A 22,295-nucleotide genomic window follows, 5' to 3' on the forward strand; every position below is an offset into this window, starting at 1 on the left:
CTTGACCACGCTGTCGCTTGCTTGGTTGAGAAAACGTGCTCATGCGGGTGCTGACTGGTTCGAGGATCCCAGATCAAGTATATCGCTCTCCTGTTCTCTGATCAGTAACGGCAACTTGCGTGCAGTAAGTAGGTGCTTGCGGTTATTTCTTCTTTTTCCCCTTCATTTGCCCTTATGTTGTGCATCCGTGGTATTGTGGTGTTGTGGGCTTGTCCCTTGGCCGGAGTCCGGCCGGGGGATCGCGTCCACTGCAGGCCTAGCGGTACGGGACTCGTACCGCCGTCACAACAATACCAGCGCTGGCCAATCCGGGCGGCCAGCGGGCCCAGCTATGACGACATGCCGCTGTTCTGGTCTGTTTTGTTACGGTTGTCGTACGGCTGCGTGGCTTTGCGGGTCGCTGACGGCGCGGTACAGGCCCACTCTGCAGCAGCACGCCCGCCCATTGGCTGTACTGCCGTTCTGATCCGTTTCCGCTGTTATTTTCGTACAGCAGCCATACCGCATTACCACCGGCAGCGGAGAGCAGCAGCACAATATCATCATCGCAGCCCTGATGACAACCTCGCCTGCATCCTACACTTCCTCGCATTCCTCTTCTTCTTACTATCCGTCGTCCTGCAGCTCCATCTCTGCTCCCCGCACCTGTAAGTGCCCTTTCGCTTCCTCGCTCCCTCCTTCCGTTTCTGAACGCGAAGGTTGGATGGTCACGTTCCATCCTTGCCTGGACCTGCCCCAATTGGCTGTTGTTGCTCGCGAGCCAAACATCCATGGATCAGTTCATCGAGAGTTAATCTTCCCGTCCGGCTGCTGTTTTGAGCTGCGGTTTGGCGGGCTTGGTTGGTCCTTTGTTCGGCTCGTTGCATGTGCTAATCCGACTCCTTTGGCTTCCTCTCATCGACTGGCGTACCGGGGATTTTTTTTTAGTTTTGTCTTGCATTTGCCCCTCTCTTTCTTCAACTCTTTATCTGTTAATTTATTCAATAAATTGCGCCAGCATTATATATTAATGATCAGCAGATCCCGTGTCTTCGGTGTCTCCACCTCCGCGCCGGTCCCGTCAACCCCAACCTGACCGTCCTGACGAGCTCCGCGCCAGAGACCATCTGGCAAGCCTGATCAGGAAACACGGTCCCCCCACACCCGTGCTGTCCACTTCGTCCTTGCGTAAATTAACGTCGACTTCTCCTATTCCTTCGCCTCGTCTGCCTCCTTCGTCGCTCGATACTCCTCCTGCTTCCCCGACCGCCTTCGAGTCCTCCTACGTGTCGGCCTCGGGCACCCAGCCCATTCCAATTCCTCGAGCCAATTCCAATCGCTGCCTCGACGCCTTTCCTCTGACTCCGTTGACGGGCCGTTTCGATCAGTGTCATTTCTTTCCACAGGAACAGCAATCCTCGCAGCCCCGTCCCGGAGCGAGAAACCGGCGAGAAAGAAAAGAGTCGGGCCGCGCAATCCTCCTCCTCCTCCTCCTCCTCCTCCTCCTCCTCTTCGTCCTCCCGTTCCACCTCCACGAAGACAATGCAGAGCTCGCATGGACCATCCCTGACCATGTCTTCTCAGTCGGGACGTCCCCTCTCGCCAAAGCACTCGCCCAAGCCGAGCCCTTTGTACCTGGGAAACCTGCCCCGTTTCCATCCGGCCGTCTACCAGTCGCCAAACAGTTCATCCAACAACTCGTCCTCACCGCAGAGATCCCATGGTTATCGGGTGTCGTCCGGGTCCTCGCGAGATGCACTACGGCAGTATCGCGAGCTGATAGCCTCCAGTGTGACTTCTCCGCGCAGTTCCTCCCCCACCAGCTTCTCCAAGCCTTCAGCGCCGCGACTCGATCCGCTCAGAAGTCCGGGTCCCGTCACCCCGTTGACTCTCGAGGAAGCAGAGGGCTACATGGCTGCTGGATCGGCCAACAAAGACGACAATTCCTCGCAGCATCACCAAGACGAGAGACCAGCGGAACGGGATCACGAGCAACTGGTATCGTCCCAGTCCATGGAATCCAAGGGCCGGTGATGTCGGTGCTGCTTTCGCTCTCTGGCATGGATAATCTGCGTGGCTGGAGGGAGATCTATTTCCACTTGAGATCCACAAATCTCTGAGGTCTTGCTGTGCAAACCTGAGGAGCTTGCCGGTGATGGCCATGTTGCGGTCTGGTTACAAGCAACATAAGTGATTGCGCTCTCGCTGTCTCGAGCAAGTTTGTCTTCGGATTCACACCGATGACAAAATTGCATACGTCGGCGAAAGCGGTCCGTATTCTATTAATGCATATTGACCACCTACCATCGGAAAGGTGATATCGGCTCCCTTTCCAGAATTTCCTTTTTCTCCGATGTTGGTTCTCTTCAGGTCCCTATGATGTTATTTATCTTATACCCCATTGTCATTGAGACATAGCATATCTGGTTAATTGTCTTTCGAATCTTGTTGGAGTAAAATTACGTGGCATTGAACTGCACGTGTCGGTTATGGAGCTGGTCATACATTGTCAGAATGGAACTTTGTGTTTCTGCAGGCTGGCCTGAACAGTACAACTGGGTTAAGAAATCGAGAATTAATCATTGAGCGGCATAGATGGCCTTGATCAGGATAAATAGGATTTACCGTAGGCCTGTTGAGAATTGTCAGTAAAACGAAAACAAATGATATAGTTAAAGCGGCATCCGGTCAGCACGGAGTAAGCGCGGGGGACTGTCGGGGCCTTAGCTCCGCCCAGACGGTGGATCGGATTTGTCGTCGTCACGGAGCTGGACCCTCCCTCCCCGGCCCGCCGCGGCCGCAGTCGGAGATCAATAATCTGACCTGGTGGTGCAACACTTCGCTATCACTCTGTGCAATTCTTCTTGTTGTCTTTGACCTATTCTATCTGCTGTTTCCCCTTCTCTTTCTTTCTCTTTCTCAGGGGATTTTGTTCTCTTCCCGACGTCAATTGACAGATCATTGCAGCAGATCGATATCGGAGATAGCACATAAAAAGCAGATCAGAATACTAAACGTCACAAAAAGATCGATTATTTTTTTTCTCCCTCTCCCATCCTCTTGTATTATTTCATCGATGGAGAAATCGCAATAATATCTCCCTCCCTCGCAATAATAATGGCCGCCTCGACGAGCATAGAACAACCTCCGACGACTCGCACTCTCCGCGAAGGGAGCAGCAGCAGTGGTGCCGATGCCAGCAGCCATTCAACGCCATCATCAACAAAGTCCAAACAGAAACGAGATTACAAGGGGTTTGTGGCGGGTGTGTTTTCGGGGATTGCGAAATTGAGTGGTGGGTTTTTTTTTCTCTTCTTCAATCTACACTGGATGGGAAAGATGATTAACTTCTGTGCGATCATTATAGTGGGCCATCCGTACGTTTTTTGTCCCCTCCCCATTGGATTCTTCTCTTGTCGCTTCCGCCTCGTGGTCATCCATCGCGAAGTTATAATGGACGATCAGACGACCCGGCATGATATCCGTTGACCGATGGCTGATTGTATGGAGCGGGGTTGCAGGTTCGACACGGTCAAAGTTCGTCTCCAAACAACCAAGGATTCCCACTTCAAGGGACCGCTAGATTGCGTGCTACAGACGGTGCGCAAAGAGGGTGTGTCGGGGTTATACAAGGGAGCTACGCCCCCGCTGGTCGGGTGGATGGTGATGGATTCTGTGTAAGATTTACACTTGTCCAAGTATATTGCGTCTAGTCTAGTCGGCTGACCGGTCCGCTTCTTTTGCAGCATGCTGGGTTCCCTCACCCTCTATCGGCGACTGCTCCTTGAACATGTCTTTTCGAAGCCCCGCATCCGCGATGCGATTTCCTTTTCTCGAGGGCCGAAGGACCTCAACACTCTTCCGAGTTTGGGACACGGTATCGCTGGCATCATGGCCGGATCGACCGTAAGCTTCATCGCCGCTCCGGTGGAGCATATCAAGGCGCGGCTACAGATTCAGTACGCCGCGGACAAGAAACAACGACTGTACAGCGGGCCAATTGACTGCACGAGGAAGATTGTAAGCGCGATGCGATTGCTGTTGATAACCACAGTTTCGCGAGATGCGGGCTAACCAGTGACACGACAGCTGCGCACCCACGGCATCCCCGGGCTTTTCCACGGACTGTGCGCCACGCTCGTCTTCCGGTCCTTCTTCTTCTTCTGGTGGGGCTCGTACGATATCTTGTCCCGCCTGATGAGAGAGCGGACCAACATGTCGACTCCTGCCATCAACTTCTGGGCCGGAGGCATCTCGGCGCAGATCTTCTGGCTGACCTCATACCCGTCGGACGTGGTCAAGCAGCGGATCATGACCGATCCGCTGGGAGGCGCTCTGGGCGATGGCGAGAGGCGATTCCGGCGGTGGAAGGATGCTGCGATTGCTGTTGGACGCGAGGGAGGGTGGCGAGCGTACTGGCGAGGATTCCTGCCCTGTTTCTTGAGGGCATTCCCGGCAAATGCGATGGCGCTGGTTGCGTTTGAGGGCGTGATGCGATGGTTGCCATAGATTGGCTGTCACAGAAGACACGAGAGCAGTCACGTATTTCATCTTCATACCCATGTTTATAGATGTATGTAAATGAACTACGACCGTTTCCGGTGTTTTGCATTATATCATTAATGAATTATATTTCCATACTCATAGAGAATTACATTCTCACTGCCTCTATATCCTTATCCTACTGCGTGCGTCCATTTATCCTCTTTCGACGATCCGCATCCGGCAACGCTCAGCCACACCGAATCGGATCAGCCACATTTCCTGAACAGTCCACCACAGCAGCAATCCAGCGAAGGTATTCGTGATAATAATAATAATGATTATAGATATATCAGATATCTCTTTTATTTTCAGGCATATCTATGAAATAGAGCTGTGTGGATATACAGCAGGTTGGGCGTGTTGTCAGTGCTGGCCGCCGGTTATCTGGATTGGCCGGAATGCGATCCTGAGAACGGCTACGCAGATCTTGACCTCCACGTTCATAACTCTGTCCTGCGATCTCGACCGTTCCCCTCGCTGCGACCTGCTCAATCCTCTTGTTCCCTTTCCCTTCCCCTTCCCTTTTCCATTTCCCTTTCCTTTTCTCTTGCGACGGTCTTCTGCATTCCTGTTTATCGCCCCTCCGCTATGTAATTGTACGGCGGCCAATTCCTGTTGTTGCCAGCTAACCCAAGAACCGCCGCTCACCACGAGTATCCTCCACCCTCGAACTTTTTGTCTCTTCGTGCACCCTCACCTCCGGATTTTCGGCCACGATGGCCGTTGCACGCTCCCTGCGACGGACCAGTCCCATCACCCTCCTCCTGGCCGCTCTCCTCGCCTTCGGCTTCCTCTTCTTCCTGCTTACGCCCTCGGCTTCGACGTCGGTCTCGGCCCAGCAAAGACAGGAGGATGCTGCCGACCATCCTCTCTCCCCTCCGACGAAACCGTTCTTGAAAAAGCAGCCATCCAGGGCGAATGGGCAGCAGGCGCCACCACCTGTCGTGCACTACAACCTGAACGAGCTCAAGGCGACGGACAACCCGGCCGCGAATGGCGAGCGCGTGCTCATCCTGACGCCCATGGCGCGTTTCTACCAGGAATACTGGGACAATCTGGTCAAGCTGGACTATCCGCATGAGCTCATCTCGCTGGGCTTCATCCTGCCCAAGAACAAGGAAGGGAATGCCGCCACGGCGGCGCTGCAGGCCGCTGTCGCCAAGACGCAGTCGGGCCCGATCGATGACCGGTTTGCGAGCGTGACGATTCTGCGGCAGGACTTTGACCCGCCGCTCGTGTCGCAGGACGAGAAGGAGCGGCACAAGATGGAGAACCAGAAGGTCCGGCGCGAGTCGATGAGCCGGGCGCGCAACAGTCTGCTGTTCACGACTCTGGGGCCGGCCACCTCGTGGGTGCTGTGGCTGGACGCGGACATCGTGGAGACGCCCCGCACGCTGATCCAGGATCTGGCCAAACATGACAAGGCGGTGATTGTGCCGAATTGCTACCAGCGATACTACAACACGGAGAAGAAGCAGATGGACGTGCGTCCGTACGACTACAATTCGTGGCGGGACAGCGAGACGGCGCTGCAGATGGCATCCCAGATGGGGCCGGACGAGATTCTGCTAGAGGGCTATGCTGAAATGGCCACGTACCGGTCGCTGATGGCGTACATGGCGGTCGAGGGCGGCGATCCGCACCGCGAGGTGCAGCTGGACGGGGTGGGAGGCACGGCTCTGATGGTGAAAGCGGAGGTGCACCGGGACGGCGCCATGTTCCCGGCTTTCCCGTTTTATCATCTGGTTGAGACGGAGGGTTTTGCGAAGATGGCGCGGCGTTTGGGGTATACATGTTGGGGGTTGCCGAATTATTTTGTAGGTCGCCTCTTCAGACGATATATTTCAAATCATCTCCCGCAGACGATGTACCTCCTACTAACGTCGAATTTCTATCACAGGTGTACCATTATAACGAGTGATCCAACCAAAAAAGCCATTCCGTCCAAACGCTGAATACGATTTGATTGAATTTTATGGAGTTTTGTGTTGGGGGCGTTTTTCTTTTCATTTCTTTTAATTTTTTTTTACCTTCCTGCATTGTGCGCTGTGCGCGATGATCTAAGACCTAGATCAGGGCATAACTTGTCAGTTTTTTTTTCATATTATCTTATTTATAACATTGTCAGCTGTTATCATCAGTAGCAGCTAGCTTTTTATAATTTTGGTTTCGTTCACGCGTTCTTAGAGTTTTGTCTATATTATTTCATATGATTTATCTTGATCGACAGTTTATTTAGATATCTATCTACGTATCTATTTATCAGACATTTATGAGGTTCCTATTAGTTTTAAACAAGTGACAGTAACAGCATGGGTATAGAATTCTGCAATATAAATTGGCACCTAAATAGACTATGTATGTATGCGCTTTGTTTCGGACTTGTGATTGTTTAGTACAGTTCATTCTAACTGCAGTCTGCAATTTGCACTCTGCAATTTGTAGCTATCTGTCAGTACTGACGATTCCTAGGTAGTGACAATTCACCAGACTAGACTAGACTAGACTAGATAGATAGGGAATTGAATGGGATTGACCTTCTCGAGAAATAAATTGATTGATTGATTGATATGTTCGTTCGTTCGTTCGGATCGATTTCATGAATTTCAGCAATTTATCAATTTATCGAGTTCGCGGTTTATCGATCAACCGGTTGATAGGGTATATACCTTAGGTACATAGATACGAGTTCGTAAACCTTGACTACCTAACCTAGGTAGGTAGCTAAGGTATGTAAGTAGGTAGGTAAAGCAAGTTATGAAAATACCTCCACATGGACTTGTTGTGTATTTTATATCGATATTGATATTGATACCGACTGGACTGGACTGGACTGGATGGGACTTTACTCTCAGTATGGGCATGGAATGGGCATGAGCTGAGCTGAGCTGACACTCACTAAGGAGGAAAGAAAGGAGGTTAGGTCGAATTGATTCTACACCCATACTAATTACTGCATTGCTCACTTAGGTATGTATGTACATTACAGCACAGTACATGTATACCATACTATACTGTACAAGCGAGCATTAATTATGTTAATGTTAATGGTAATGTTATATATTAATAGATTGAGTATATATATCTCGCTTGTTGGGTCAGTTGGGGTCAGTTGATATTGAAGACCTGTTTCTTTTACTCAGACCTGAGGGCTAAGAGCTCAGCTATATGATTAGCATTAGCATTGGTATATGCATTACTTTAGGTAGATATGTACTGTACAGTACATACAAGGTATTTTGGAGCCTAACAGCAGATCCATTCATTCACTATGAGAAATGCTTGACGACGAGGATCGAAGGGAAAAAGGATCCTCTATCTATGTACATACATGATGGACAATCCGTACACGTGATAAACCATGGACTTCCCCATGGGACCTGCGAAAGGGATTGTTCATCTACCCAGAGCCCAGAGATACAGCGTCAGTACCACGACAAGGTAGGTAGTATGAGCACTCAGCCGGCCTGGACAGTGAGAGTGGAGGGGGATTGATTGATTGGAAATGGTTAGTTAATTGAGTATTTTTTTTACCATGATGAATACTTAATGTATAGTAATAGTATATAGTATTTATATAGGAATACAATAGAAATACGACAAAAAGAAATGGTAGAGATATGATGGTTATTTATCTAACAGCCAGTCAGTAATAAATACCCTTTTTATTTTTTTTCCTTCTTTCCATTCTAAGAAGCGTTATTCTCTGATTATTGGAAATATGTAGAAACATTAATTCTGACTCTATCGAGAAGAAATAACAAAAAAAAAAGCCAGCATTTGGTGCGCACAACCTGGGATAACCTCAATTATATTATATTATGGATTTGTTTACATTGATGGACTACTAAAGACTAGAGATATATATTTATGTAGTATAGTACTAGTACAGGTGGAATTTGACTAGATCGAGTTGTGTTGTTTCTACGTACGTATGTATGTAGGTACAGTACAGTATATACCCGGGGAAAAAAATGATAAATTCGAAATTTTAATTTAGATCGTCGTCATTATCTATCTTTACTTTTTTTTTCCCTTCAGAATGTATCGTTGTTGGTTGTGATATGTAGTTGAGGTTATGAAATACTTTTTTTTTTGCTCAGAGAGAGAGAAATATAAACTTCTAGAGGGGATATAGAGAATATACAGTACCACTGCGTCGCCGCCATGGCAGTTTTTTTTTCCCCTTTGTCAACTGTCGCGGTAAAAGGTTGTACCTTGACAGATGGGGAGTATGGATTGTCCATCCTCGGATCGCATGGTTGATCCATGGTCATCACGTGTAAGGATCATCCATATCATGTACTATACAGTACATATTTGGAGCATCCGTCGTGGATCCTCCATCAAGCTGCCTCGATAGTCAATGGTATCTCCTTTTAGTCGCTATACATCAACTTTGTCAATTGACAGTTCCTTTTGTCAGTTCCTTGAGGCTTAGCGTTTAGTAATTAGATAGAGATAAAAAAAAGTCTTATATTTCCAGAAATGTCAATCTAATGATTTTTATCGTGGACAATATAGATAGGTAGATCATGGTTGTACAGTGCAATGAATTTGGCATTTGTCGAGGAAACAAAAAAAACGTTGGGAAGAACAACTTAAGTCGATATATATTTTTTTCCCATTTAAAGGTCATTTCTCTAGAAACGGTCAGTAAAGTAGAAATTTGATGATGATAATAATGTTAAGCTTTTGAGAAGTTGTCTAGTCTACCTAGGTAGGAAGCGTGCAGTTTGATAAAAGCATCATCTGGGCTAACCCCAATCTGCAAGACAGGCATGCGCTTTGCCAGCATGTACAGGCTTTAGTTTGAAAAAAAATATTATAAAGACTTTCTCTTTTCAAAACTAAAGTTTTATAGGTTCCAACTGTGAAGTAACTTTTTGTGATAAATATCCCATATCTGCCATACTATATGGTCCTCAAACATGACATAGCAGTCGGATGACGGTTGCACCTACCAGCAGGTGAAGTCAGCTGGGAAACTTTGCATTAGCTCCGACTTTATGAGAGCATGTAGACCGCTGGGGGATGCATTGTGTAAGTTCCCATGAATCAATGTTTCCCTTGGTGGCTTCTGGAGAGGAATGCAACAGATCGCGATGAAATCTGGAGAAGTTTCACGGTTGCTTACGAGGATGTATTTTCTTTTCCGCTTGATGAATATATCAAAGGTCACTGGTTTTAATGGAGTTCTGGAAAAACTCTCCAGGCACTGCCTCAGGTGGGGTGTGGTAAACGATGAGCCAGACTGTCACAATCTGATCTGGGATCCAAAGCCCCTCATTTCTACAACTGTGGAGTTTCTCACATTTCTTTCTCTTTTACCTGTCAAGTTAACGAAATTGAATAGTTACATTTTAACCATAAACTCTCTGGGTTATCAAGCAATAGAGACAGGTGGGACAATGATATCCAGAGACCATGAAAAGCGGCTGAGTCGATTGAAGAGTAACCTAGTAAAGCATTTCCCAATATCTATCAGGGGAATACAATGCTTGCAGGATTAATAGGACCAAGGAGGATGAAGAAGTCAAGAAGAATAAAGATAGAGAGCAACAGATATCTAGACTTAAAACTCAGGAATATTTTCTCAATACCTTTTCTTGGGAGATACTGTCCTGAACACAAAAATAGCCAGGGTTATCTTCGCCTGACCTGGCAATCTGAAGTAATGATGAATAAATGAAGAAATTTTCTACAAAGGCCTTGGAATTGGAATTGAATTACATTATTCGCCCTAACCAACTCATTTCAGCCTCATCGATCAACTACTACTAGTGTACTTTGTTACTCTAGTGCCCATTTCTGTCTGCTGCCATTCTAATATTGCTGCTGCCTGACTCACCCAATGAATTGCTCCAATTGATAATAAAGCATCTAGATTAAGAAGATATCAATGCCTTCTCTTAAACTAATCGCTTGTTTTATATCTGGTCAGTCCTCCTCTCCACAAAGGTAATTTCTGAAAATGAAAGTTTAGCCTCAATGTGGTCTGCGCATCATGGACAAGAAGCAATGGTTTGCCTCTTTTTATGAAAAGGTACAGACACGACCACAAAGTTCTAACATCATATTGCACTGTACCTGTGGATTGCATATTGCGCATTTATATTGTAGGAAACAGCTCCGAATTTGACAAGAAATTGATTTTGATCCCGTTGTCATATACGGCCCTGAAAGGACATGACGCGTTGTATCATGATCTGCTATTTAGGCAGTTCTCGGGGTAGAATAGGTTGAGAACGCTGTAGTGTCCTGCCTCAGTGTAGACCTGGGTATTTCTTCAATGACACTGTCAAAATTGCTGGAACGATCTCTCCAGCACTGCCTTGAATGTCCGCTTTCTTACGCTTTGTCAGAAAAAAGTACGTCGGTTTGTATGACCCGATGGCTGTATGAGATGAATATATTAGGTGGATAAAATCCTATTTTATCATCATGACAGACCTTTTCTAGGATGAATAACTACACTTCGATCCATGCTCACCAGCAAGCTTATAATAAAGACTCTGTATTCCTGGTTGAGCAGCGTTGCGGAACTGCCATTCCACCTGCCATTTCGTCCTGCCTCTTTGGGAATGGCTGTCGCTGGCCGTTCCAGCAGTGTTGCCCTCTGCCAATCTTCCTCGCAGCGCTCATCTGCTCATTCTGCTTCTCGTGACCAGCTTGGAGAATCGAACTCGGCATGGACCCTCTCTCCTAGTCCAGTTTGCCTGCAACAATGGCGGAAGTCCCGTCTGGTGCCTACCGGGCTGCTCTTCTACCGAGTTATGGAACTTGACCAGCCTCATCAGTCGCGCTCAGACGATAGCCAACGTGTCTGAAAAGCGAGATCTGTCGCTATGAGGCAGCGCACTGAGGATGGGAGCAGCGTATATCATTCGGCCATTGCCAAGTTCGTTGAGCTCGTCCTGGGCCTGACTGCGTTCTGAACGCGTTAAGAGGGGCTTTGCTACGGTTTTTGCAACTGGAGTACGTTTATATAACACAATTTCTCTCAATACTTGAAGCAAATAAACAACACTGCTAACATTGTGGCTGTCAAGGTCGCCTGCATCGCAATATTCGACGCTAGCGATAGCCATCCACGACAATCTCGAAATTATCTCCATCATGAGCCGGAACTGCTTATCGCGACCCCGAATGCTGCCCCTTGTCCCTCATCGCCACAATCAGCGGCTCCTGACCGTATGCTACGCCAACCGCGGTACCAATGGAATCATCGGAGATAACATCCAGACGTTCAGAGAATACAAATATGAGGGAGTAGCTAATGTGGACACTTCTGCTGCTTCTGCCCTGCTACTCGTGCAGCACCAGACGTGGCGGCGTTCAAAGGAGTTGGCTGTCCTTGGAATTATCAAGGGTTGATAAACAATTATAACGGGTCATTGAGCGAGGCTATATCAGCATTTGAATTGTGATACGGTATGCATAATCACGATCTATGTGTTAGAGCAAGGGCTCGCTCTGGCAATGGATTGATCCAACAATAGAGTGCTAAAGAATGAGAAGTCATATAATTCTCTATATCGCGAAGTAATTATACAAAAAAGATTTCAGTGGATCCAGTAATATCCACAAGTCTTAAACAGAAGAAAAACCACGATTGCAGCCTTCTGAAGCTGCGTATTTGCTTTATCACAAGTGAAGGAACGACAAATACAAGATATTTCGATGGTAATCGGCCTGCTGACGATCTACCTGCTGCTCGCTCACCAACCACCCGCCGCGCCATTGGCAGAAACCTCGTCGCGCGACTCGTACTGGACATGCATCTCGTCCGTCCGGCGGATCTCGCCCAGATTGTTGTGCACCTGCGCATGCTCGTCCCCCGGCAGGATGCTCTCCTCGCTCTCGACGTTGGTGATGGACACGCTGTTGTGCTTGTTGGCGCTGGACTTCTTGCTGCGCATCTCGATCGAGTGCGAGCCCATCGGCTGGCTGCCCTTGTCGAGGCGGTTGAAGTAGCGGCTGTTGGCGCTCGACCCGATCTTCCTCTTTCCCAGCAGGAACTCGAGCAGCGGCTGCAGGGTGGGAATGCACGAGGCGATGACGACGACGTCTGCTTCGATACTGCAGGATGACACAGTCAGTGAGTGACACAGCCATGATGTGAGCAATCACAAAACGAAGAGGGATGCTTACTTCGTCCAAATGACCAACGCCCAAGTCCCATCTAAGACGCAGTTAGCTTCTGACCGATCTGGTGAATCGGAAGATACTGACAGGTATAATCATCCTTGTCGGCAAGACCCGGCAGCTGGGTGCACTTGATGATGGCCATGGCAGTGGCACTGTGAGAGAATCATGCCATTGTCAGTATCTCCCCATCTCCCAACCAACTCAGGCGGACGGACTTACCATGCACCAAGACCCAGAGCAGCGCTCAAGGCAAGCTTCTTCCTCGTCGACATGTTAAGCTTCCACAACACAGTCACCGGGTAGATGGCCAGGTAGAGATCGACAAAGGCAGACAGAGCTGCATGATGCTCGTTGGTTAATATTAGACACGCGATTTCCAGGATGACTCGACACTCACCTCCCGTGAAGATGGCATAGTCGATGAGAATCTTCACGTCCTTGCACTTGCCGGGAATTGTCACGTACCACATCGACTCGGGAGGGTCACACATGGTGAAGAGAATGATGATACAGATGACGGCAACCAGGGTGACGAAGCCGACGAGGAAAAACACGAAGATCTTGTGCAGGCGGCTGGGATTCAGGATCCGGACCAACAGGCAGGCTACGGCGATCTTGGGAATCGAGAAGGAGAGAATGCCAAAAAGAAATCCCACGGTGTTGAGCAGGATAGCCGTCTCCAGGTTATGGAGACTCAGGGTGAACGCGTGCCTGCCATAGCCCACAATCACGTTGGCTGTGGTAATGCCGAGATAGATCAAACCCAGAACCTGAATCCATCACGATCTCGCATCAGCTGAGTTGAACAACATTGAAGCGTCTGTTTCAGAGAGAAGATTCATTCGATCTCACCATCGCCACCATAATCAGCCAGTCATCTGGACCTAGGGCCTTCACTATATAGGTTCGAATGAAGATTCTGGCGATGACTATGAGGGTCGTGATCATAGTCAACGTCCACATGGTCGCCAGGATGGTTGGCCCCTGGTTGTCATGTGGGTTTTTGCCAGCAGCTGCGTCCGCCATGGTGTTGAACCTTTGACGGTGATGGTTGAAAGAGAGGGAAAAAGATGAAGGACAGCGTGCTCAGCACTTGGATGAGAAATATAGCTTAAGAGGACGTTCTCGTCTGTCGATGACCATGGGACGTATGCACTTGTACGTCCAACATTATACTGGATGCCATATACTGCGTACGGAGTAAACCATCCGACCATCTACATCTATCTAGTTAAGCGAGCTGTCAAGCATGATTGACACGGACAGGGCTGCGCTCCAGCGGGCTGTTCTCAAACCAGGGCCATCGTTGCGCCCCGACGCCTTGGTAGCAGCGCGAACGGGCGAAGATTAACGGCTGACAGGCCCGTTGTGCCAATCGGGCCCTACCAGGGCAGACATCAGAAACGACGAACTGCCAGGTCGACCAGGGGTTACCACCCGCTGAGGCATATTCACTAGCATTTCTTCAGGGCTGCGGAATACGGAGCACTCTGCAGCTGGTACGGAGAAGACTATCAGCGTCTCGATGGAGGCCGTTATACAACAAGCTCCGCCAGGCCCGACGCCAAGGAACGCCGTCTCCGCTGCCGAATTCTTCGGCCAATCGGAACCGCAGATTGGCAGCCCGCAGTGGGGGCCGCGCGGGCTTCCGCTGTCAAGATATAAGCTTCGCCCGCTCTTGTCTCGATTCGGCCGTATGCTCCAGCACCAACGCTCTGACATGATTACGGAGTGCCTGGAGTGATTGAGCCTATACAGGGGCCAAGACGGCCTATACGGTATTACTGCCTCGCCGTCGGTTCGGAGGAAGTCGCTTCAGTAGGCCTTGCGCACGAGGCACAGTACGCCGTACACGGTGAACGACGATTAAAGGCCCAGAAGCTGACTTGAATAGCACCGTTGGAGCTCTGTACACAGTACTCTGTGCAATGCAGTCTGCACATTTCTGTGCCCGACGGGCTAACAAGCCAGTCACCCACTATGCATCCTAGCGGAGCCACCTGCAAGCTAATATCCTTGATGGGATTAAAGTTCTTGTCGATGCTGGTTTGGGCATCCGGCAGATAAAGTCCAGGCAGTGACAGGACAGTGCGCCAATCGCCTTGTCTGAACTACCTCAATGTCCCCACTCGGTGGAAGTCTGTGTGAAACACATTACTCTTCAGTAATACGCGTCCACTATTATTCTTCATGCATCTCCAACGCAGCTATGCCACCCCGGCCGACCATTCGATCGACAGACAAGAGTTCATGGCGCCAACCGTTCGCTCGTCACTGCAGGGATTCCCCAAATCAACATCCGCCGTCGTTCGTCTTGCTCCATCAGGGATTCATCTAACGTAGACCGCTGTCTCATAGCACGGAATAGACTCGGTGGGAGGTTTGAGAGCCGAGGTCTGACTCACTAATATAGGACAAGGATGATGGACGAGAAGAGAGTGTGTACGGAGTACTTAAAGGACGAAGAGAACCGTGGTCCTTGTCGAACAGATAATCTGACCCCGTACGGAGTAGCAGTGTTTGAAGCCTGACTCGTGCTAAGAGGACCCAAAAATACGAACCGAGTCGGGGTCTGCAGATGGGTCCTATCAGACCATATCTGCATAACATCTGTTGAACTGTCCATGGACATCCCTAGTAATGGAAAAAAGAAAACCCTCTAAACGCACATCAGCTCTCGTTCCAACGAGAGTTCCACACCGCCGCCCCCTGAATCTGGTTATCAAGTCCCCCTGAGGGCGGTTCTGTCGTCCGAAGAGGAAATAATTTATTTATGCAGCAGGAATCCTTCCTTCTCTCTCAAAATCCACTTCTCTTCAGAACTGTTCCTGGCCACCACCCCCCCGGCCTCCCTGACCAACTACCACCACCTAATTTAATCCTTCTGCATCTCATATTCCCTTAGACAGCTAAGCTAGACCATGGCCCAGACTAACGGAGCGGCGACAAACGGGACGCCCGCTGCTCCCGTCCTGGACGAAAGCATTGCGGTGACGGCGAACGCGGCGCACGAGGTGCCTCGTCTGCTCGAGGAGGTTGCCCAGCATGGCAAGGCTTTTGCCCAGAACGACCCGCAGGCGCGGTTGAAGCTGCTGGAGTCGGCTCGTAACTTGGTCTATGCCCTCGAGACCCCCCGTGAAGCGATGATTCGGTACTGCTGGTCTCAGGTGAGTCTGCATCGATCAGTTGATGATGACTGAGTGTTGTTGCTCAGTTCTTTCTTTCAGAGCACCATCACTGCTGCAATTGAGATCGCCATCGATCTGGGTGTCTTCAAGGTGTTGGCCAAAGATGAGAAGCCCAAGTCGGCGGCTGAGCTGGCTGAGGCGACTGGCGCGGAGCCAGTCTTCCTGAGTGAGTTTCCAACGATATGCTGTTGATTTGAGAGACAGTGCTGATGCCATACCAGGCCGGATCCTGAAGCATCTGGCAGCCATGGGCGTCATCTACGAAAGAGGACCAGACGTCTACGCCGCCACCAACTTTGCAAAGACGTTGACGATCCAGAAATACGGGGACGGGTTCCCTTGCATGTAAAGTGTCACTGTCTTTGGGTAGATGCAGGTGATTGTTTCTGACACGACCCAGGACCGACTGTATCACGAACGCCATCACCCTCTTCCCCGAATGGTTGCGGAAGAATGGGTACCACGCACCGACTGAAAACACCAACACAGCCCTGCAGCTGGGTTTCAACACCGACCTCCCCTTCTTCGACTACCTGAAGACGAACCCGATCTACCCGATGCGGTTCATGAACCACATGTCTGCCTACCGCCAGGGCCGGCCCAGCTGGACGGACAAGGGCTTCTATCCGGTTGAGGAGCGGCTCGTGAACGGGCACGAGGAGGGCACGGCTCTGCTGGTCGATGTCGGCGGCAGCACAGGACACGACCTGGAGGAGTTCCGCCGTAAGCATCCCGAGGCGAAGGGCCAGCTGGTGCTGCAGGACCTGCCGGAGGTGATTGAGAACGCGAAGAAGAACCTCCACCCGTCCATCAATCCGATGGTGCACAACTTTTTCACGGAGCAGCCTGTCAAGGGTGAGCAAACACTTTTCCCTCGTGACTAGACTAGACTAGACTAGACTAGAGACTAACCTTTGCTACAGGAGCCCGCGCATACTACATGCACTCAGTCCTCCACGACTGGCCCGACGAGACATGCCAGGTGATCCTCACCAACTTAGCCAAGGCCATGACGCCCGGCTACAGCAAGATCCTGATCTTCGAGAACGTGATCCCAGACACGGACGCCGACTGGCAGACGACATCGCTAGACATCATCATGATGAGCATCTTCGCGTCGCAGGAGCGCACGGAGCGGCAGTGGCGCAAGCTGGTTGAGTCTGCTGGGCTGAAGGTGGTCAACATCTACACGGCCGGGAAGGGCGTTGAGAGTTTGATTGAGTGTGAGTTGGCCTGAGCAGCAGCTTGTGTGCGGAGGGTTATTGTATGATTCGCGCCACCAGCAAGAACTCAACTTTCTTGCAGAGAACAGAGGGCGTGGAGTATGTATGTAAAGCTAAAACCTGCAGGCAGATAGACATGATCCGATGCACAAATACGAGTACATAGTAATGAGAATAAAAGCATATTTTACTAGATCCATTCAAAGAGAAGCAGAGAACCAGTCCGTACGACCGTTGGGAGATTCGCCTAGAAATACTCCGAAGTAACCTACCGGAGAATATGCATAATGCCGGCGTTGTCACAAGCATGCCAGCAAGAAAAAAAAAGAAAAAGAAAAAAGAAACCTTGCATGTGATACATCATCCTTAAACTTCTACCCTCGTGTCTACATGTGACGCATGGTCTATGATCAGAAATTATACTGTCTATACTCCATAAATGGATATTCAATCAGAAAAGACGCAATATTAGCTGGTTGAAAGTGGTTGTCATGGCACTTCATATCTCTGTTTGAGTGGAAATATATATATCTAGCTTAACTGGATTATTATACAGGGTGCAGTATACACTTAAGCTAGGTGCTATCTGATTCGTCAAGCCTATATGTAAATCCATAATAGGTATAATATAATATATTAATGACTTTCAGGTCGAGCTCATGCATGACATGATGTCGCTGCACACGACATCAATGGTCATAATTTATATACTGCACAGTACATACATGTACGACATACGTGGCCAATCCTCCACCCATCACGTATGGAAAGTCAATCATTGAAGCATGTAATTAGACTGTCCTTTTATTACAACAAGGATTGTCCGTACTTAGCTAGTTTAAAAGGATTCTCGCTCCTCTAATATTATTATGGTAATTAATATCGTAATTAATGACATTACTGAGTATGACGTCTGGATAACTGCCGGATTTAATTGGCAAGGGAAAAAAAAAGTAAATTAATTGACAGGGGTCATTATTATTAACTTGGTTCATATTAATGTTAATACTGCGTGTACCGAGTATGGATCTGCTACCTAAGTTGAAAACTGACACAAAGTCTTTTTTTTTGGCAGTTCAAGCTTGGAATTTGATATCTTCTTCTTGTTGTTGTTTTATTTAGTATTCCCATGTAGGTATGAATGTATCAACGTCAATACAGTACCTACCTGGCGGTGAGCACCAAACAGCATCTTCGTCTGGTACCCTGTCAAGCACTGTAGTCATTAACGTATTTCCCGGCTGTTTCGATCACCCGGTTGCTCCGATCACTAGAATACCCATACAAAATGCGTTCTTTTGTACGCTCATACCACAATGTCTATATTATATCCTGGCCTTTAATTTTAAAATCAGATTATATATAGGTATAACTACTTGTAAGAGAAATATAAGGTTAATATTATATATATTGCTTTTTAGATACCTTATTTTTTTAATTTTACATAAAAATTACACTGTATTTTATGTTATTCCAGTAAATAATAGAGTAGACTACTTCTGATTAATGCTGTATGCTGTAAATACTTTATAAGTATAGTATATAAATTATCTCTTTAATATCTTTAAAGCTTGTTGAGATATGAGCGTACAAAAAAACGCATTTTGTATGGGTATTCTAGTGATCGGAGCAACCGGGTGATCGAAACAGCCGGGAAATACGTTATAAGATTAGGTATAGCGTAAGCTATTATCATACTCCGTAGACTCAGCTGGCGTACACACTAATCTAGCTAGGTAGCTACACCAATACCGAGGGAACCAAGCGTTACGGCACCAAGCAGAAAAACTCCGTACTCTGCAGAGTCTGCACAGACGATGTACCCACTAGTCTGGCCCGTCCGTCTGGAGGAGCACGGAGACGGGAATTCCGTGTGGAGCATGCCTATGGAGGATGTGTACGGAGTAGACGAGGTGCAAACGTATGTGTAGTTGTAGTTATTGTCTACCTGTTATCCTTGCCCAAATCTTTTTCGAATAATTCAGATAATATTATCCCATGATCAAAGCTGGTTAAATATATGGAGTAAGTGCACTCGCTTCCAGCAAGCTCTCCACCTCCGACGTTGCATGACAGCTGGCCTTAAGTTTAGCGAAGGCTAGAACTAGAACTATATAATTAGCTGCAGCCCCATCCCATCTGGAGTTTACGTACCAGAAACCCTGCACCTGTCACAGAGAGAAACCAGACCCCAGAGTACCTCGACTAGAATGCCTTTGGTAAAGCGCACCGTGCTAAACACACTAACGGGGTGACGTCGAGCCGGTCGAGGTCTGAGCGTGCCGGAATGCCACCTCCGTAAACCCTAATTGAGCACGATGGATTTGGATTGTGCCGTGATAATACTTAGTACTAATACTCCGTACGGAATACTAGTGTATCCCGTTCCTTGGGTTAATAATCTACCAAGGATCTAGTTACACGTCAGACGATTACTGATCAGCAACGGAAGGGCAATCCTCCGGACTCCGAGGCAGGTTTGTCAGATCCACTACGACGACACTGTTCAACTTCCAATCTGGCATATTCTTATTAGTAGTCGAATCCGGGGTGGAAACATAACTCCGGTAACCCTATGGAGCAGTCTAGTACGGAGTATTATAGAGCAGATACCTAATGGAGAATGCCGTACGGAGTACATAAAGGGAAAGTGGACAATTTAGTCTGGCCTATCCAGGAATGTGATAAACATAGTATACACACTTTGTACGTATGGAGTAATGTACAGAGTATACGAAGGACGGAGTACCGATAAGAAATTTGTAGCCGACAGTTGTGCTCTGTAGCTCTCCTCGATATTTAAGTGCCAACAGCACCTGCTGTTTGCTGAATCTTCTACTCATATACCTGCCTACATACCTATATGCCAGCACAGACGATGCAGACATGAATTTCGACTATCAAAGAACCCCTCGTCTAGAGGAACAGAGGATGGAGATGGAGATGGCCATATACAGGAGGAGGTTCGTTATAGAGAAAGCAGTGTCAATCACATTCCATCTGTCGGGTATTCACCAGTGAGCTTCCACCTTGTCTCGTATTCCGTGAGCACTAACACTACTCTGGGTGCTGGAAATCAAAGACTAGGCTTATATCCCAGAATTGCTGCCGTACTGCATGGAAATGAATTAGTATTATTAGCTGCGCACTTTTTGTAAAACATGCAATTCTCTGTACCAAGTCTACCATGGAGTCTGGACAGGTTACTATGGTCTTCAATTTCCTGTATACCATTACTTGCAGCTCTTATCGAGGGTATATGCGGAGTAATACTTTACCAGGGAACCCTGCATCTACAAACCTAGTCCTGAACAAGACCCCCGTCTAGACCTGGCCATGATGCCTGTCCACTAATTTAGGGCCTGTGTCGGTTAGCATCCCTGTACGTCGTGCAGAGTAGACAGACTACTACTGTATGTCAGGATAAGGATTTATCCGCATTAAGATTAGTATTTATTACTAAGGGATCCGTGGCGCAGGCATTGGACAAAGATGTTACAGGGAATACTCTGTAATATGCCTCCAAGTTCACTAGAGCTTATTCTGTAGTATTCTTAGTTGGCTCTGTCACGCAAACAATTAGGCAATACTTTTTGACTGATTGACTGACTAGACTGACAGACCAGAAGAGGATTGTTAGAGAAGATCAAAATCATGATACAATACCTAAGCAGACTACAAATTCAATCCCCCAAAACAAAATCCGTATCATTCCACACACTCTCTGTCTCACATAACTGGTCGCTTCATTTCATTCCCGGATCTCCCGGAACCTAGCTAGATCAGTCCTTTCTTTCGTTCAGCATGGTAATTAGTTGCCTCGGTACGCTGCTCCTGCTTGCTGCCTGCCGGTCTGCTTGCTTGCTTGATTAGACAGCCCGGCAATTCCTCATCGCAGCTAGTCAATCTATTCTAGACTAATAACTAGCGTCGCTGTAAGAAGACTCAATAGGGAAGAAAGAAGAGAATTGGAATTATTAGGGGGAGATCATGCGCGGATGATACTTAAGCCTAGACAGGGCTCATAAACCAAGAGAGCCAATCACGATATATGCATTGCTTTGTATGGAAAAAAAGGCTTGTTAGCTTCGTACTATATCCATCTCTCAACTGCAAGAGATGCTTCGCTAACGGCAAGGAAGGCTCGAGGATAAAAGCTGAAAGCTAGAGTTCAGCCTATCAATACCACAGATAATTCGCCCATCAAATTACCAACAATCTACGAGGATTCATATATTGCCAGTAAAATCCATATTAAACAAAAAAAATAAATTCAAATATGAGTCCTCAAAAATGAATGTAATGTAGGAAGTTGGTATAAGTTCCACCGATCCGAAAGTGGCGCTCAGTTTGTATACACAGTACTAAAAACATTAATTAGTTTGGCTACATACAGCATTTTTCTATATCCTTTTTTTGTGTTCTCTCTTTTTTCCATTTTTCATTTTCATTTTCTTTTTTTGGCTTAGGTGACTCTTACTTCGAAGCCTGAGCCCCCCTCCCCTCTCCCTCTCCCTTCCTTTTTTTTCTTCGGTTATGATCTTTTGTATAAAAAAAATAGTGGTATAGTTGTCTTAGTACCAAACACGAGGGATTTGTAATAGATTTAGAGTACTTTTTGTAGTAAGATGGTTCTCGATGAAAACAAAAAAAAAGGCAGTAATGCCTCAAATAAAAAAGAGGATGTTCAGATCAGTCCTCAACCGCGACGTCCTAATTAATTGTCAAGGAGTCTTAGGTAGTGGATATGATCTCACCGGTCGAGACGAAGGAGATGGATAGAAATTTATCATTCCTAGGATTTTCTTTTTGTTTAAAATAAGCCTGCTTTCTTATCTTCCTGTTCCTTCCTAATCATTTTAATTCTTCATGTCCTACTAGGACTTCCTGTCTAGTCAACATTCAGACATCCTTTCCTCTTTGCACCGAAACGGACAAGCACTGCATTCAGGACTAATAGATATTTCAGCAATCTACCCAAGGCTCCGAACAGAGGCTAGTTGAAAAAGGATATACGCTATCTGAAATAAGTATCCAATTTGTCTGCTGAGGTGTGGTGTAGTCTGATGCAATATAGATACCTTGCAACATATGTGATAATGAGACATTGTTCAAACAACAATTCAAATAATTTTTCATCCAAGTAACACCATGTAGAAAGCGAAACCAGAGTGATCACGTCCGACGTCAAATCGTGTATACTATATCT

General features: G+C 47.6%; 5 protein-coding genes across 5 annotated transcripts; 4 read left to right on the top strand and 1 right to left on the bottom strand.

Annotated features, from left to right (window-relative positions):
* Positions 1 to 339: 339 nt before the first annotated feature.
* Positions 340 to 2,099, top strand: T310_1585 (uncharacterized protein; the record flags this gene model as incomplete). Its single annotated transcript, XM_013475558.1, has 3 exons — positions 340 to 411; positions 494 to 647; positions 1,021 to 2,099. The coding sequence occupies 3 exons, from the start codon at positions 340 to 342 to the stop codon at positions 2,097 to 2,099; spliced, it is 1,305 nt and encodes a 434-aa protein (XP_013331012.1).
* A 997-nt stretch (positions 2,100 to 3,096) lies between these two features.
* On the top strand, positions 3,097 to 4,488 carry T310_1586 (Mitochondrial carrier protein; the record flags this gene model as incomplete). Its single annotated transcript, XM_013475559.1, has 5 exons — positions 3,097 to 3,244; positions 3,347 to 3,356; positions 3,501 to 3,656; positions 3,726 to 3,999; positions 4,069 to 4,488. The coding sequence occupies 5 exons, from the start codon at positions 3,097 to 3,099 to the stop codon at positions 4,486 to 4,488; spliced, it is 1,008 nt and encodes a 335-aa protein (XP_013331013.1).
* A 752-nt stretch (positions 4,489 to 5,240) lies between these two features.
* T310_1587 (Alpha-1,6 mannosyltransferase subunit (Mnn9)) lies at positions 5,241 to 6,445 on the top strand (the record flags this gene model as incomplete). Its single annotated transcript, XM_013475560.1, has 2 exons — positions 5,241 to 6,310; positions 6,346 to 6,445. 2 exons carry the CDS (start codon positions 5,241 to 5,243, stop codon positions 6,443 to 6,445), a joined length of 1,170 nt encoding a protein of 389 aa, XP_013331014.1.
* A 5,800-nt stretch (positions 6,446 to 12,245) lies between these two features.
* Positions 12,246 to 13,701, bottom strand: T310_1588 (uncharacterized protein; the record flags this gene model as incomplete). Its single annotated transcript, XM_013475561.1, has 6 exons — positions 12,246 to 12,606; positions 12,679 to 12,709; positions 12,760 to 12,827; positions 12,895 to 13,012; positions 13,073 to 13,445; positions 13,528 to 13,701. 6 exons carry the CDS (start codon positions 13,699 to 13,701, stop codon positions 12,246 to 12,248), a joined length of 1,125 nt encoding a protein of 374 aa, XP_013331015.1.
* A 1,895-nt stretch (positions 13,702 to 15,596) lies between these two features.
* On the top strand, positions 15,597 to 17,353 carry T310_1589 (O-methyltransferase; the record flags this gene model as incomplete). The annotated part of the gene is made up of 6 exons (XM_013475562.1): positions 15,597 to 15,842; positions 15,903 to 16,029; positions 16,085 to 16,208; positions 16,264 to 16,718; positions 16,787 to 17,086; positions 17,217 to 17,353. The coding sequence occupies 6 exons, from the start codon at positions 15,597 to 15,599 to the stop codon at positions 17,351 to 17,353; spliced, it is 1,389 nt and encodes a 462-aa protein (XP_013331016.1).
* Positions 17,354 to 22,295: the final 4,942 nt, after the last annotated feature.

Source organism: Rasamsonia emersonii (genome assembly GCF_000968595.1).
Source record: "Rasamsonia emersonii CBS 393.64 chromosome Unknown ctg1118621759993, whole genome shotgun sequence".
In the NCBI taxonomy this organism is placed as follows: domain Eukaryota; kingdom Fungi; phylum Ascomycota; class Eurotiomycetes; order Eurotiales; family Trichocomaceae; genus Rasamsonia; species Rasamsonia emersonii.